The 14,575-nt window shown below is 35.9% G+C and overlaps 1 protein-coding gene and 1 long non-coding RNA gene across 4 annotated transcripts in view; one reads left to right on the forward strand and one right to left on the reverse strand.

Annotated features, from left to right (window-relative positions):
- Window positions 1-4,005: 4,005 nt before the first annotated feature.
- On the reverse strand, window positions 4,006-10,755 carry LOC136846723 (uncharacterized). Its single transcript, XM_067117838.1, has 5 exons — window positions 10,621-10,755; window positions 5,886-6,042; window positions 5,066-5,454; window positions 4,698-4,843; window positions 4,006-4,291 (listed from the first exon to the last, which is right to left on the reverse strand). Exons 2-5 carry the CDS (start codon window positions 6,040-6,042, stop codon window positions 4,132-4,134), a joined length of 852 nt encoding a protein of 283 aa, XP_066973939.1. The 5' UTR covers window positions 10,621-10,755; the 3' UTR covers window positions 4,006-4,131.
- LOC136846724 (uncharacterized) overlaps window positions 7,238-14,575 on the forward strand; it is a 77,214-nt gene continuing 69,876 nt past the window's right edge. The window contains exons 1-2 of one of the 3 annotated variants that reach the window (XR_010855510.1): window positions 7,238-7,393; window positions 8,083-8,352. This is a non-coding gene — a long non-coding RNA (uncharacterized lncRNA). The remainder of the gene's footprint in view (window positions 7,394-8,082; window positions 8,353-14,575) is intronic. The other 2 variants (XR_010855511.1, XR_010855512.1) reach the window with 2 other exon arrangements.

A 14,575-nucleotide genomic window follows, 5' to 3' on the forward strand; every position in this document is an offset into this window, starting at 1 on the left:
AATGAATTACATTTAATTTCTTGCACTTCCTTTTATAACAAAAACAAATGACTTTCGAAATGTACAAGGGAACCGTTTTCCGCTCATTTTTCATCGTTATGGACGCCCGTCATCTGTACCTCTCGCAAAATTCATCTTCGCGTTCCCCTGTGACAGATGATACACCAATTTGTCATTCGTCAAAATTTCATTCATCGAAATGTCATTTGTCAGAGAGTCATTTGTCAAAACTGTCAACATACAGGTTTATCACCTGCGTTTTTTCTCTTTTTATTTTCTCTTCATAAGGCCAAATTACCAATGTTTTTTTTTTCAGTCATATCTTGTTGTTACTGTTGTTTCTCAGGAGAGAGAGAGAGAGAGAGAGAGAGAGAGAGAGAGAGAAAGCAACATTCTTAATTTCTGCGTTTTAATCTCACTCTTTTGCGAACTGGGAATTTTCACGGAGAGAGAGAGAGAACATTCTTCACTTCTGCCTTTTTAAACCCTTTCGCTCTCTTGCGAACTGGGCATTTTCACGGAGAGAGAGAGAGAGAGAGAGAGAGAGAGAGAGAGAGAGAGAGCAACATTCTTGACTTCTGTGATTTTAATCTCTCACTCTCTTGCGAATTGTAAATTTTCACGGAGAGAGAGAGAGAGAGAGAGAGAGAGAGAGAGAGAGAGAGAGCAACATTAACTTCTGTGTTTTTAATCTCTTTCACTTTCTTGCGAACTGGGAATTTTCGCGGAGAGAGAGAGAGAGAGAGAGAGAGAGAGAGAGAGAGAGCAACATTCTTAAATTCTGCGTTTTTAATCTCTTTCACTCTCTCGCAAACTGGGAATTTTCACGGAGATAAAAATAAAAACCCTGTTCGTTACGCAAAGGCATTTGCAGTATACAGTAATATTGACTCTTTGTGTATTACGTAATATCCGGTTGAGCAGATGGTTGAGTGCGCAGACTTGTTTACCGTAATTTGTTATAAAAGGAGAATGGGACTGAAATTAATAGAATAACATTTGATTTATCTATTTATTTATTTAGGTATATAGATAGATAGATAGATAGATAGATAGATAGATAGATAGATAGATAGCTTATTATTATTGATAAAGAAAGCGACCATTATAGGCTGATTTAGCTCGGGCCACGATGCTCCCATTAAAGCTATTTGTCTTAGAATCTTAGACACTGTTTTTCAGTTGCTCATTTGAATAATTTAACCTCTGATTCAAAATTATACCCTAAATAAAAGTGCCTGTAAAACATCTGATAGTGCGTAAAATAAAATAGAGGATAACATTATTATTATTATTATTATTATTATTATTATTATTATTATTATTATTATTATTATTATTATTATTATTATGTAGGCCACAATCCAACAGGTTTAATGCTTTGCAACATACATTTAACTGTACAATTCTATAATCTATAAATCATTATTTATCATCCTTAATAAATAATATATTTCCCTCTTCATACACTTCTATTTTCCTGTTCTATTCATAATGATTTTGCCAGTCATTTTCCTTTCTTTTTACTTCTCTCTCTTCACCATTTATCAACCTTTCTCTCCTCCTTTCCTTTTATTAAGCGTAAGTCACGCGCGATACGACACATCGGCCGCCGTTATCGTCACCAGCATCTCGTCAATCACCTGTTACGAAGAGGCATAAGGACGCAATCCGACCTACTTGACTCGTGCTTGGCTGGGGATAAGGTTGGCCGACTCGCGGTCATCGAATGCCGAAATTTGTTTCTTAAGTTTTCGTCTATTTTTTTTATACATCCCATGTATTCTTTTCTTTTTTCCTTTCTTACTTTGAATTGCATGTCCTTTTATCGTAGTTTTGTCTTCTTTGTTATGCTGTATGTTTTATTTATTAGTTTTTTTTCGATTGCATTTTCTGTTCCTCTTACGTTTATATTCTTTGACATATTGTTTATTAGTTTTACATGTTTTCGTTCCATATTGACTCGATTTTATCTCTTTTTTTTTAATTTCTGTGTTTCTATATTGTAAAGTTTGTTTTCCATGTTTTTTTTTACTTTTTCACAAACCTTTAACATTGTTTTTTTTATTTTTTTGCTTCCTATTTTTTTCCTTATTTTCCTCTTTTATTTATTAATTTTATTTGTTTCTCGCATACCTATTCATTATAAAAGAAGTGGTTACATTAACAATACAAATCTGCCGCCTCTAGTTTCTGTTTCGTTTTCATAATAGAGACTTGGTAAATTATTTTTTCACCCAGGTATGGTGATTGGTGTCTAAATGAGTTCCTTTCTTGTTTACCGAATACACATAAACTAGAAAATAAAACGATGACTGTATGCAAATAATTGTCACTGACTGTCAGCGTTAAGTTTATCTGAATTTTGCATTTTCTATTTATTTATTTATTTATTTATTTTTTTATTTGTTTATTTATTTATTTATTTATTTATTTATTTATTTGTTTATTTATTTGTTTATTTATTTGGCCTTTAAAATAAACCCACGATTTTCGTCCGAAGACTAACAATTACTTTCCAAAAGTACGAATACCAGAAAATAAAGAAGAAACAGATAAGAATTCCGAGAGAAGGAAACGCAAACATCATTCTTCCATCTGTTGCCCTGATTTGTTTTGATTCCATACAACTTTCCTTTCAAAAGGAAACAATGACTGTAAACAATGACTTCAAAGTTGACCGGAGCAAATGCGGGTGTACTCGTTGCCATAGCAACTCGCCAGCGTCTTTTGGACAAATGATTCAAAATCTTAGAAATATAAAAGAAATTACACATTTCTTTGCGTATCTAAAAGCGTATTTAGAGCTGTATTAAGTGGAAGTGGAAAATTCGGGGTATAATTTTATCACTTTAAGATGAGAAAAGGAATTATTCACTGTACAGTGAACACTAGGCGGTGTTTTTCCACTCTGTATGTAGAGTGGGTAAATATGATAGTGAAACAGAAAGTGATCTGGGCCACCTTTCACTGGAATTAAGAAACAGCAAGAAAGAAAAAAAAAGCTAAAAGAGGGGTAAGCGTTTATTCGCTCTATTAAACGGAGAACGGTTTTGAAGTAGGACAGTAATATATATAAACGTGTGTTTTATGTATATACACCGTATATTTTATATATATATATATATATATATATATATATATATATATATATATATATATATATATATATATATATATATCACAATCCAGCACAGTAGGTGTTTTTGTCTTTATGTTTCTGGAGATGTTTAAGCTATGTAAGCGAAGTCCTTTTTAGCAACTTGATACCAACACATTCTTCCTTTTTTCTTGGAAACAAAGTTTTTAAATCCTTATCCAGAAAAACCAAGAACGGGTAAAAATATCGAACCTTTCACCTAAGTGATGAAGTTAATCAATAAATTTTCTTTCACTTGATAATGACATACGAAAGTACAATGAAAATACAATGCTAGAGAAATATATTTATTTAATGTACAAAGAGGTAAAGTGTTTTCCAAACTTACGTGGGGAAAAAATCAAGACAAACGTTCAAACGCGGGTTTATATATTCCCCTGATGGCAGTGACTGTAGAAATCTTGAACTAAAATGATCTAGTTTCTCCTGAATGAAGTTTATATTAAAATATAAATGATATGATTTCTAGATTTATATTGATGTCAAAACATATATATATATATATATATATATATATATATATATATATATATATATATATATATATATATCATATATAATATATACTGTATACATATATATATAAAAACACATATATATATATATATATATATAAATCTATATATATATATATATATATATTTATATATATAATAAATCATTCATTTATATAAATCTAGATTTCATATCATTTGTATTTTAATATAAATATATTCATATATATATATATATATATATATATATATATATATATATATATATATATATATATATAAAGAGAGAGAGAGAGAGAGAGATACTTATGTACTGATCTGTCTGTTTAATTATTCATCTAACAAAGAAAAGCCACTTTAGGATGGTCCTCCCAAACCATGCCCACCTTTTTCAAACATCAACATCAGAGTTCATTTCCAAACAATAAAAATCAACAACAACAAAAAAGTGTTCTATGGACATTTTAAAAGTAAGAATTACATCTCTGTGAATTTACGAATATACCCCATTATCTCCTCGGCCGTAAAGGGGCATTTAGGGTATACGCGTGAACAGGTGGTTCCGCTGACGCCAGCTGTAGTAGCCTTGACCAGTCTCTGGATAGCTGGTCTCTTCTTGTGGAATTCGTCTTGAGACCTGAAAAATCCCAAGTGTATATATATGTATCTACTGTATATATGCAGTATACATATGTATATATACATATATTTAATATATATACATATTTATATTTATATGTATATGCATATAAATATTATATATATATGTATGTATATATATATATATATATATATATATATATATATATATATATATATATATATATGTGTATAAATAGATATAACATATATATACATAAAATAATGTGAAAGAGACAATATTAATTAATATCATAATACTGAGAATCTCATTGGAAAATAGGATTACTTACCGCCCAAGAACAAACCTGGCTAAATATTTCTCATTTGTTTTCGTAAAGGCAGAATATTACACATTCTCAATAAAGGGTTAATTCATAACAACAAAAGTAGAATATGCTTACTTAATCAGAGCCAGGATATCGCGCTCGTCCTCCTTCAGAAGCTGCGGAGATCGGGCCCCTAGTTCGCAAATCAACCGGCGAGTACACTGGAGGTGGTCGTCCGAGACGAGGAATTCCAAGTCCGGCGTCTCGTTTCCCATCATCATCTGCGAGAAGAAGAAAACGGGATAACGAAAGAAATTCGCGGGATTTTTTGCGACACGGAAAAATCCTGCCATATTTTGTGCAATCAGGAGGTGTCAGACGTAAGCCTAAGGCCATAGCCATGTAAAATATCAATCAATTCTTAATACAGAAATACTTCCCATAAAAATGATCGCAGCGAAATGTCAGATATGAACCGTAAGACGATAAACTTTTACAGGTACCTCGACAGCTCGCTTTCGTCTGAGATATATTCCTCCGCCGTGCCCTCCACCATGTCCTCCTCCGTGTCCGCCGCCGTGTCCTCCACCAAATCCACCACCATGTCCTCCCCCGTGTCCTCCTCCGTGTCCTCCACCATGTCCTCCGCCATGTCCGCCATCGTATCCTCCAGATCCACCGCCGTGTCCTCCTCCATGCCCTCCTCCGTGTCCTCCACCATGTCCTCCTCCATGTCCTCCGCCGTATCCTCCGCCATGTCCTCCTCCATAACCGCCACTGTATCCACCGCCGTATCCTCCCCCGTAGCCGTGGTCGTAGCCATAACTAGTAACGTAATAAACTGGTTCATCCTCGTACTCGTAGAGGAGTTTCTTCTTCAACGCCACAAGGCCTGGAAAAGGACGACAAATATTAACCTTTTATTTGATGTAATTTTCACTTGTACTGGCTTTCCAAAATTGACTGAGTCATAATATTCACTGTTATATATCTTTCATTTAGGAATATTTCTGAACAGTGACAACATGAAAGTGGAATGTGCATCATTATTCAGAGCATGAATCCTATTCATCCAAAAGAAATACTATTATTATTATTATTATTATTATTATTATTATTATTATTATTATTATTATTATTATTATTATCAATGTTGCTTCGACTTACGTTATTCATAGTTATACAGCCCAGAATGACATTATGCATTGAATCCTGCAGTCATCTTTACCGAGTTAGTACTAATCCGATCATTTCCTAAGAAGAGTCTTATATAGAATGGAGTTATGATATGAACATCAAAATCCTTCAGTACAGAATCCTTACCTACTGCCAGAGCGCCTATCAAACCAGCCCCGCTTAGGGCAGCCAATGCCCCGAGGGCGGATGTCGCAGGATCCATGAAAGTTGTCTCGGCTGCCGGAGGTTCCAGAAGCATCAAGGACAGCATAAGCGCCATCGCGCTGTAGTGATGGAACCGCATCTGAAAGAAAATCCACAATGATTTGGTCGGGCACATATATAAGAATTTCGCTGGACACAGCATATTTGAACAGGAACACTGTTTTTATTATCAAAGTAAACCACACTGAGTCATTATATTTTCAAGGAGACCATATCCAAAGTAAAATTTGACTATTGATAATGTAGGCCTATGGTTCAGTTTTAGGTTATCTTTTAGTATATCCTAGCGTCAGGATAATCATTCATCAACTCTAAGCGAGAAAAGCATGAATAATAATAATAATAATAATAATAATAATAATAATAATAATAATAATAATATCATCCAAACAGAGTAGTCATGATGTCAGCATTGGTAATAGTGATTTAATAATATTTTCAATATTGATCTCCTTACTTTCGGATGCTAAAATTATATGTTACGTGGATATGACCTGTAGACTCTACATTAATAGTTCATTGTATTTGGAGTGGCGTCACTAAAAGGAATAGAGTAGCAGCAATAGCAAAAGCAGGTATTAAATCAGCAACATCAATCATTTTAGAACTAAACAATTGAACATTTACAATGAATGCTGACTTCTTGTCAGAAAAATTGATGAGCAAATCTTAAATATTAATGGATATTCCACAACGGCAGTCTTAGATTCGATTTCTGCATCTTGGGCTTCTTAAAAAGATGAAACTAAGAGTTTAGACAAGGAAATAAGGGCTTAGTTAAGTGAAGAACATATAAACCCTTCTCCTCTCTGGATGGCTCAAGCACAAAGCAAGCTTACCGATAATAACATCTACAACAATATGCAAACGTTAAGATAAACTGGAGCAGCATGTATCTCTATTTGCAGATATATAAGAAAATCACATGGATACGAATGCGGGGAAGCAGATTAATCGATGAAAAGGTTTATGTAACTCTGCAAGTGAAGTATGAGTAAAACTCAACGCTAGGCCTATAATCGGTTAGCTGAATGGGTTGTAAACCGAATTCTCATTACTTTAAAACAAAAGAAAAACGTTAACAACCTTCTCATCTCTTTCCATAGTCAGGTATGCTTCTTTTAAGTGGATTTTCTGAAGACTTTTTTCCTACCACGGCCAGAGCGGCTGAAATTGAAAGTTTCCATCCTAATCACTCGACATCTTTAAAACGTCGTAATAACCAATCGCAGCATTTCGGTTATATAGCCCGGGGCAATCGGCGTCTTACCCTCAGTTTGAATTATGCCTCCGTTTTGGTAACTGTACCAAGTTGAAAACAAGCGGCTTTGTGGTTTTTAAACGTTTAGCGCGTGAAATGGGATACAAATCCTCCTTTGGTGAAAAACAGGATCCTCCTTAGTGTTGGTATTCGTGACACATGCAACGAAGTGTTCGATTATATGTATACTTTACAGTTATCTCGTTTGCAATATAATTTATATATAGTGTTGGTGAACGGAAGGCCAAGTGACTGAACAGTCCAATGATAACCGTATTTATACCATGTATAATTTTCCGTGGTTTTCTAAACAAAAACAAAAATGAATAAATTGGGGCCTACAACCAAGTACTTTTTCATTAAAAGTTAATGGGTAATTCTAAGCCGGCTGTCCGCGGTGAGCTAGACTGCGGCAATTGACGTTTTTCTATGTTATTTTACTTGCTTTACAAAAATTTTAAGTAATATTTTGTCGCCCGGTTGTAACTAAACTGTGATTGACCTTTGAAGACTACACGACTTGAATTACCTAACGCAGGGTAGGTCTAAGCCGGCATTCCGCGGCAAGCCCGCCCCGCCCCTCCATAGTAATCGGCAAAATTGTAACCAGTAAACTCCTCTAGGGTACGTTATGTTGGTATTTTTAGGGGTGTTTACTGGTTACAATTTTTGCCGTATTAGCTATGGAGGGGGGGGGCTTGCCGCGGAATGCTGGCTTAGACCTACCCTGCGTTAGGTAATTCAAGTCGTGTAGTCTTCAAAGGTCAATCACAGTTTAGTTACAACCGGCCGACAAAATATTACTTTAAATTCTTGTAAAGCAAGTAAAATAACATAGAAAAACGTCAATTGCCATAGTCTAGCCCACCGCGGACAGCCGGCACCGACTGGTGTACAATTTAACATTGTGAAGACTACCATTTGCTTCTATAGACCCATGAAGACCTACAGTTGGTTGCACATGTATTGGTAACGCACTGGGCCAAGTACCATAGCGTGGAAATTGTTGAGGATATTGGGGTTCACGCACAGACAGGACAACCAAGAAGTCTGCAACTCTGCATAGCAAAAAGACCAGTCAAACACCCGAAACGGCTCGGTAATTGTTCCACCACCTCAGTAATCTAGGTGAGTTAACATGTTACTGGAAGTCAGGTCAAACCATATTTTCCGTTTTATTTACCTTTTTTTTTATCGATGGCCTTCATATCTGTTTGAAACTGACCTTTGTCCTTGCAGGAGACTAAAGGCCTTCGTAATTCGACAAGCCATAATTCGGAAAATAATAGTGGAAATAAAGAAAACGAACAAATTCATTATTCCAACAGTTAAGATCAAAGTAGTTGAGAAATAGTTTAATATCACAAACACATATAATTGTTTGTGCGCGTGTATGTTATACAGGCATAGAATTTTGACTGTGTATGCGTTTGGAATCATATGTCAGCCCGCTATGATACCAGTTATTGTTCCAAAACTAGCAAAATTGCCTTGTGGGTACAGATAGATAGAAGACTGTGAAGCCATCCCCACAAAGATTGCACAGGCTATAACTCACTGTCACTTGTGGATAGCAATTTAACCCCATCTGTTGCCGTAACCGACAGGAATTATATATGCACGAGTGATGATGATTATTATTTGTGATATAACTGTCGCTTCAATCATTTTTATTTTCGTCTGACTTCGTTTATTTTGCCTTAGTTGTTAAAAAAAAGCAAGTCACTGTAAAGTGAGTCAGTTTGCTTTCTTATAACGCAAGTTACTACAGAGTCTGCTTATCCTGTCTATTATTATTATTATTATTATTATTATTATTATTATTATTATTATTATTATTATTATGAATAAATAAATAAGTAAATAAATATACACCTTAACTGCAACGTAAATCAGATAGGCCTATATGTAACTGCTAACCTGCAAATAACCTCAGGAGAAATGAACTGTGTCATTTCCCTGTTACTCAGCATCACCGTCATTCCCATCGCCATCATGATTATCATTATTTTTCAGTGTCATTATCATCAAGATTATCATCATCGCTGTCATTTCCATCACCATTTTATTGACGTTATCGCCATATTTCATTTTATCATCTTTTAATTTTATTGTTATCCTGTGTTCACATCATCATCATTATCACCGTTGTCACTATCATTATCATCACAGTCATTATCACTTCCTGTGTCTTAATCATCATTGGCATTATCATTATCATTGCTGTTGCCTCCTTTATTGTCATTATTTTTGTCAAAATCTTATAAACGGCGATTTTCCTCACCGTTCATATCATCATAGTCGTCTTCATCATCGCTCTGACTACCATTACCATCGTCATTGTTACCCTCTGCGCCGGATTCATCCGTTTCAGTCATCATAACCACTGCTAAAACCGTTTTATAATTTAATTATGATTATTACCATATCTCTATCATTTTCATGATTATAACATTGTCATCAACATCATCATTACCATTGTCTTCACACACACACACTAGGAGCTGCTTTGTGCAGAACTATAATGTCCATCTCTCTCTCTCTCTCTTTCTCTTGTTCTTTAGCAAAAGTGTTGTTCAGAGTAAAGTTCATGCAATTTGTTACTACACTTAGTATTCAATTTTTTTTTACTAAACATTACAGGCTCACCGACCTTGGAGTTACCATTTATACTCCGTTCATTTTTCTTCCAATGATAAATCACATTTTTCTCATTTCTTCTTTATTTTTAATGCATTATTGCATTCAGATTATGCTTTGTAGGTGTCATAGCCTAATAAATATTTTTATACCTTGTACTGGTTTAGGTATCTGAGTCCAGAAGGATGTAATAGCTATTATTATTATTATTTATTATTATTATTATTATTATTATTATTATTATTATTATTATATTAACTGCCGCCCTTCTTGCGCCACTCCTTCCAAAAGAAAAAAGTCATCTGGTGAAAAAGCACACACACACACACACACACACACACACACACACACACACACACATATATATATATATATATATATATATATGTGTGTGTGTGTGTGTGTGTGTCTGTGTTTGTGTGCGCGTGTTGTTTGTGGTTTCAGTGTATGCATTACAGTTCGATACTGATCTTTTGTCACTTTTCATAGGCACTGTAATAAGTCTTTGAATCAGATTCAAGGAAACTTTGCAGGAAGCATGTACTGAAACTTAAAGATAAACGTGGCATACAGAAAGGTAGGAATGAGAAGCTAAGCACTCAACGGAATGGAGTAAGAAGTGAATCGGGTAAATAGGGACTAAATTGAGATAATCGCGATGCCAGGAACTCGTATCTTTAAGGAGTAGAACATGAGTTCAGATCTTGTTCATAGAATATGGAAACAGAAATTTTACCAAAATGGAATCAAACTAACCTCTGTAGATACGATAACTGTAGATACAGACTAAACAGCTCTCAAAAAACCACGATCTGCTTCTTCAGATTTCCGACTTGTCCCTTGAAAGCACTTGAAGCTAGATTTAAACAATAAACACCTTTCAACTCCAAGAGACCTGCCAAGTGCGCTCCAGAAGGCTGAATGTGCAGCTGTTTAAAGCTTGTTAAAACTCCAAACGTCCTCGTGGTCGAACTCAGGCGCAGAGGGCCACTTCCGAGGTATGGCTGAGGGAAAGGGTACTTCCAGACTGTGCCCAGAGGGAGAACGGATCTTTGCGTTATATATATAACGGAGAGAGAGAGAGAGAGAATGTGTGTGTGTTTGTGGGTGGGGAGACCCGTTTGCCCAACAAGCTGCGACAGATAAGCCGATAAGGACGTAATCGCCATCTTTCATTGACTCACTTCCGACAGAGGCCTCTGACCGCAATTTTACAGAAATATACTTTGCCATAATTGAAGCTTCTAACGCATATAACAAATTCGTCTTGTTTTTTAAGAAATAAGGGGGTGTGAGGGGAAGAGGAAAGGGGAAAAAAAAAAAAAGCGCTTACGTATGTTCCAATGTGCGTCTGTGACTCCCAGGCGGGTCAAGGGTTGGGCGGGAAGCTATGGCTCTCCCTTCCTGTAGACCGATGTTTATCCATGAAAGTAATTTCGGCGCTTTCTATAGGTTATATCCTGTATCCCTTTCACGTATGGGGAAAGCTCATTTCCAGGCTAACTTTGTATTGTATTAGCGAAAGCCCATTTGTCCTTCCTCTTCGAAGTCTAATTTTGCGCTTAAAAAGTAGTACTATGTATTTCATGAAGAAATGGAAAAAAAGAACCAGCTCATTATGCGTCTTAGGAGATGCACCTGCGGATGTTTTTTTAACTTTGTTTTAAAAGCTCGTCATGTAAAATGAAAACAAAAGTTTATTTACGGACTTTCTCTTGTCATAGAGCGGCTGCCTTAAGTCACAAAGAAGTAACCTTTATGATTCCCCATTTTTTTGTCTCAAAACTGCTGTCCAATATTTTGGACGACCGTAAAAGAAAAGAAGGAAAAAGAAAGGAAGAACCCACGAACGGCAGCTGCTCAAAACCTTAAAATAGAGTTCAATCGAGGAAGGCTTGCGAAGGGCGTTGGTGGGGGTGGACCGGAGTGAGTCTCCCGCGCGCGCCATTTGCGTCCCGTTATTATCAATGCTTGACTTGTACTCTCGGCAGCCGAAAGTACCGGAGCTGATAAATTCGGACGGAACGATCCCTGCTTCTTTTTCGATGAGGGGGTTGCGAACCAAATAACATTTGCGGAGTCACTGATCCGAGGTTGATTTTTGAACCCTTTTTTTATTCCATGAAGGTGCAAAAAATATGTGAACTGCTTTTTTTTTATAAGGCAAAAAAAAGGGGCGGGGGGCAGAAATCATCGACTATAGAAATGTCAGTGGCGTCATATATGAATTATACTTCAACATCTGTCGGTGCAGTTTCTTTATTTTTTGCTTCTGTTTATGTCGTTATGTTTCGCAAGAACGTTTTGTTAAGAAAACCTTTAGTGTTTCAAAGTTAGGCAGTGGCGGAAAATAATGTGGGTGTTGACACGGTTGGCACAGTTGGTTTTGGTAGTAGTCCCAGCAAGAAATTTTCTCTCTCTCTCTCTCTCTCTCTCTCTCTCTCTCTCTCTCTCTCTCTCTCTCTCTCTCTCTCTCTCTCGCTTTGTTTATATCTCTTTGAGAAGGCCATAGATTATCTACAAACCGTTTCAGTACCACTGTCAAATGTCAACTGCCATTGACTAAGTCTAGAACTATATTTCAGTATCCAAGAAAATATTCATCTTGACTTGTACCTCGTAACAACATCCCGGATAAGGAAAGTGTCACGAGCGAGATAGACAGGCACTTAAAAATAGACAGGTTATGTTTAATTTTGCATTTATTCATGATGTTAGTATTATAGATTTATCGTTTCTCGAACGCATCCCCTGAAACAAAGTGCATCCAGCTCCGTTGGTGGTTAGAGTCCAGAGGTGCATACCAGACTTTCTGTATCCTTTAGCACTTAGCCACACTTTGCTGGCATAAAGCCGGTATAATCTGAACCAACCCAAACTAGACTGAATCCATGGAGATTCGTTTCCCGCTGTCTGGTTTCGGAATTATCCAAAGAGACAGAAAAAAAGCCGACACCAGCTGATGCTGGAATGACAGTTCCTCTGTGGTGTTTCGAAATGATTCCCGGGGACCAGAGAAAACCAGAGACGATAGGGGCGAGGCAGGCAACAAGAGAAAACGAGAGGTAATTAAGGGTTAATTAGTACCCGAATTATCAGTATTTTCAATGACGTTGCGATGCCCCCTTTTTTTTTTATAAGAAAAGAGGCTTGATGAAAGGCAATGTGCTGGAAATGTGGTTTCTGTTTCTGACGAGAAGAAAAGGGTATGGAGACTTAAAAAAAAATTTGCTCTGTAATTTTAATCCGGATAGCTTTTCAATTACGCACGGCAACTTTCATTTTAAACCTTCAGCGATCGTATTATTATTATTATTATTATTATTATTATTATTATTATTATTATTATTATTATTATTATTATTATTTTAATCCCGCTCGAAGTTCCCATCTAAAAGTAAAGGGTAGTGTGAAATTAATAATGACATTTCATATTGAATCTATGATACGTTTGACGTTCTCAGAGTCTCAGGACCGGTTTGCGCCCAGTACTTTTGTTTTAACTGATTACGTCGACAATTAAAGAGACGGAATTAATTTTAATAAATTTCAGAGGTGATTTATTTTATCGGTGTTTCATTTTGATTTATTGTGATTGGGGATTAGTCAGCTGACTGATTTACGTTACAGTGGCGCCATACCAGGAAAGGTCCCGCCGCCAGCGGCGTTAATTATAGGCATCACGGGAGCATTACTCAAACTGCTGCTAATTTTCCGTATCTCTTCGTGTCTGATTTAAAAAAAAAAATCGCCTTTAAACGGATTTCCAGAGTTGAAACAGCTGCTCTCAGAGGCTGTGATCTAGTGAAGGAAATTTTATCCTATGATCGCTTAGTAAAATTAAATGATCTGTCTAAGGAGTATAATATTAAACGATATTATATCCAAAAGAAGGTATAATACCTCATGCAGATCTCCGTAGCTTAAAACTAGTCCATAGCAATTCAATATTTTTCACGTAAATGTCACCATAAACAATCAGTCCATGGTAGTAACGATTATGGGAACACCACCCCTTCCCCCCCCAACCCCCCGTCCCCATACCAAAAAAATTATAATGCCTTTAAAAAGATATTTCACCAGAATTTAAACGTTATAAATGAAATCTAGAAACATACATTACATTCCTATGAGAGCCGTTCATTACCTGACAGCATAATACCATTACGAATATTTTATATAAGATAAATATGACTGTCCTTTCGTTTCTCGTTTTACCTTGAAGTGATCTTTTAAGGCAAAAAATTGGATTCCAAAAAGTGAATTAATAAAAATGGCAAAATATGGCATCTCTCAGCGTGAAAGTTGCAAATATTGAGAGAGAAAAATCTTTAGCATAATTGGAGGATACCTTTTTGATTAACCATAACGTTTTTCTCAAAGGTTTTTGAAATGTTTTTGCATCTTTAAAAAGCGTGACTCTGGCTTTTGCGTAAGAAATATTCTGTATTCATCCAGGCTCTCTCTCTCTCTCTCTCTCTCTCTCTCTCTCTCTCTCTCTCTCTCTCTCCATAGTAATCAAAACCGAAAGATATGAGGCCATGTTGTCCAATGAATAAAATTCCATATTGAGCATAACGAAACTGTGTTTTATAGCATTTCTTTAAAGATAAGATTCGGTGGACCGTGACGTCATGTGTTACAGTAATCAGCATAGCTTGCACATCGCTCAGTATTTGATATCGTGGAGGATATTGTATTATATATATAT

The sequence above is a fragment of the Macrobrachium rosenbergii genome, chromosome 15 (genome assembly GCF_040412425.1).
Source record: "Macrobrachium rosenbergii isolate ZJJX-2024 chromosome 15, ASM4041242v1, whole genome shotgun sequence".
NCBI lineage: Eukaryota > Metazoa > Arthropoda > Malacostraca > Decapoda > Palaemonidae > Macrobrachium > Macrobrachium rosenbergii.

Coding starts and splice junctions, on each gene's coding strand:
- LOC136846723 (XM_067117838.1), bottom strand. CDS start 6,042: ATGCGGTTCCATCACTACAGCGCGATGGCGCTTATGCTGTCCTTGATG. Junction 5,455..5,885: donor GATAGGCGCTCTGGCAGTAG/GTAAGGATTCTG, acceptor GTCCTTTTCCAG/GCCTTGTGGCGTTGAAGAAG. Junction 4,292..4,697: donor GATATCCTGGCTCTGATTAA/GTAAGCATATTC, acceptor GGGATTTTTCAG/GTCTCAAGACGAATTCCACA.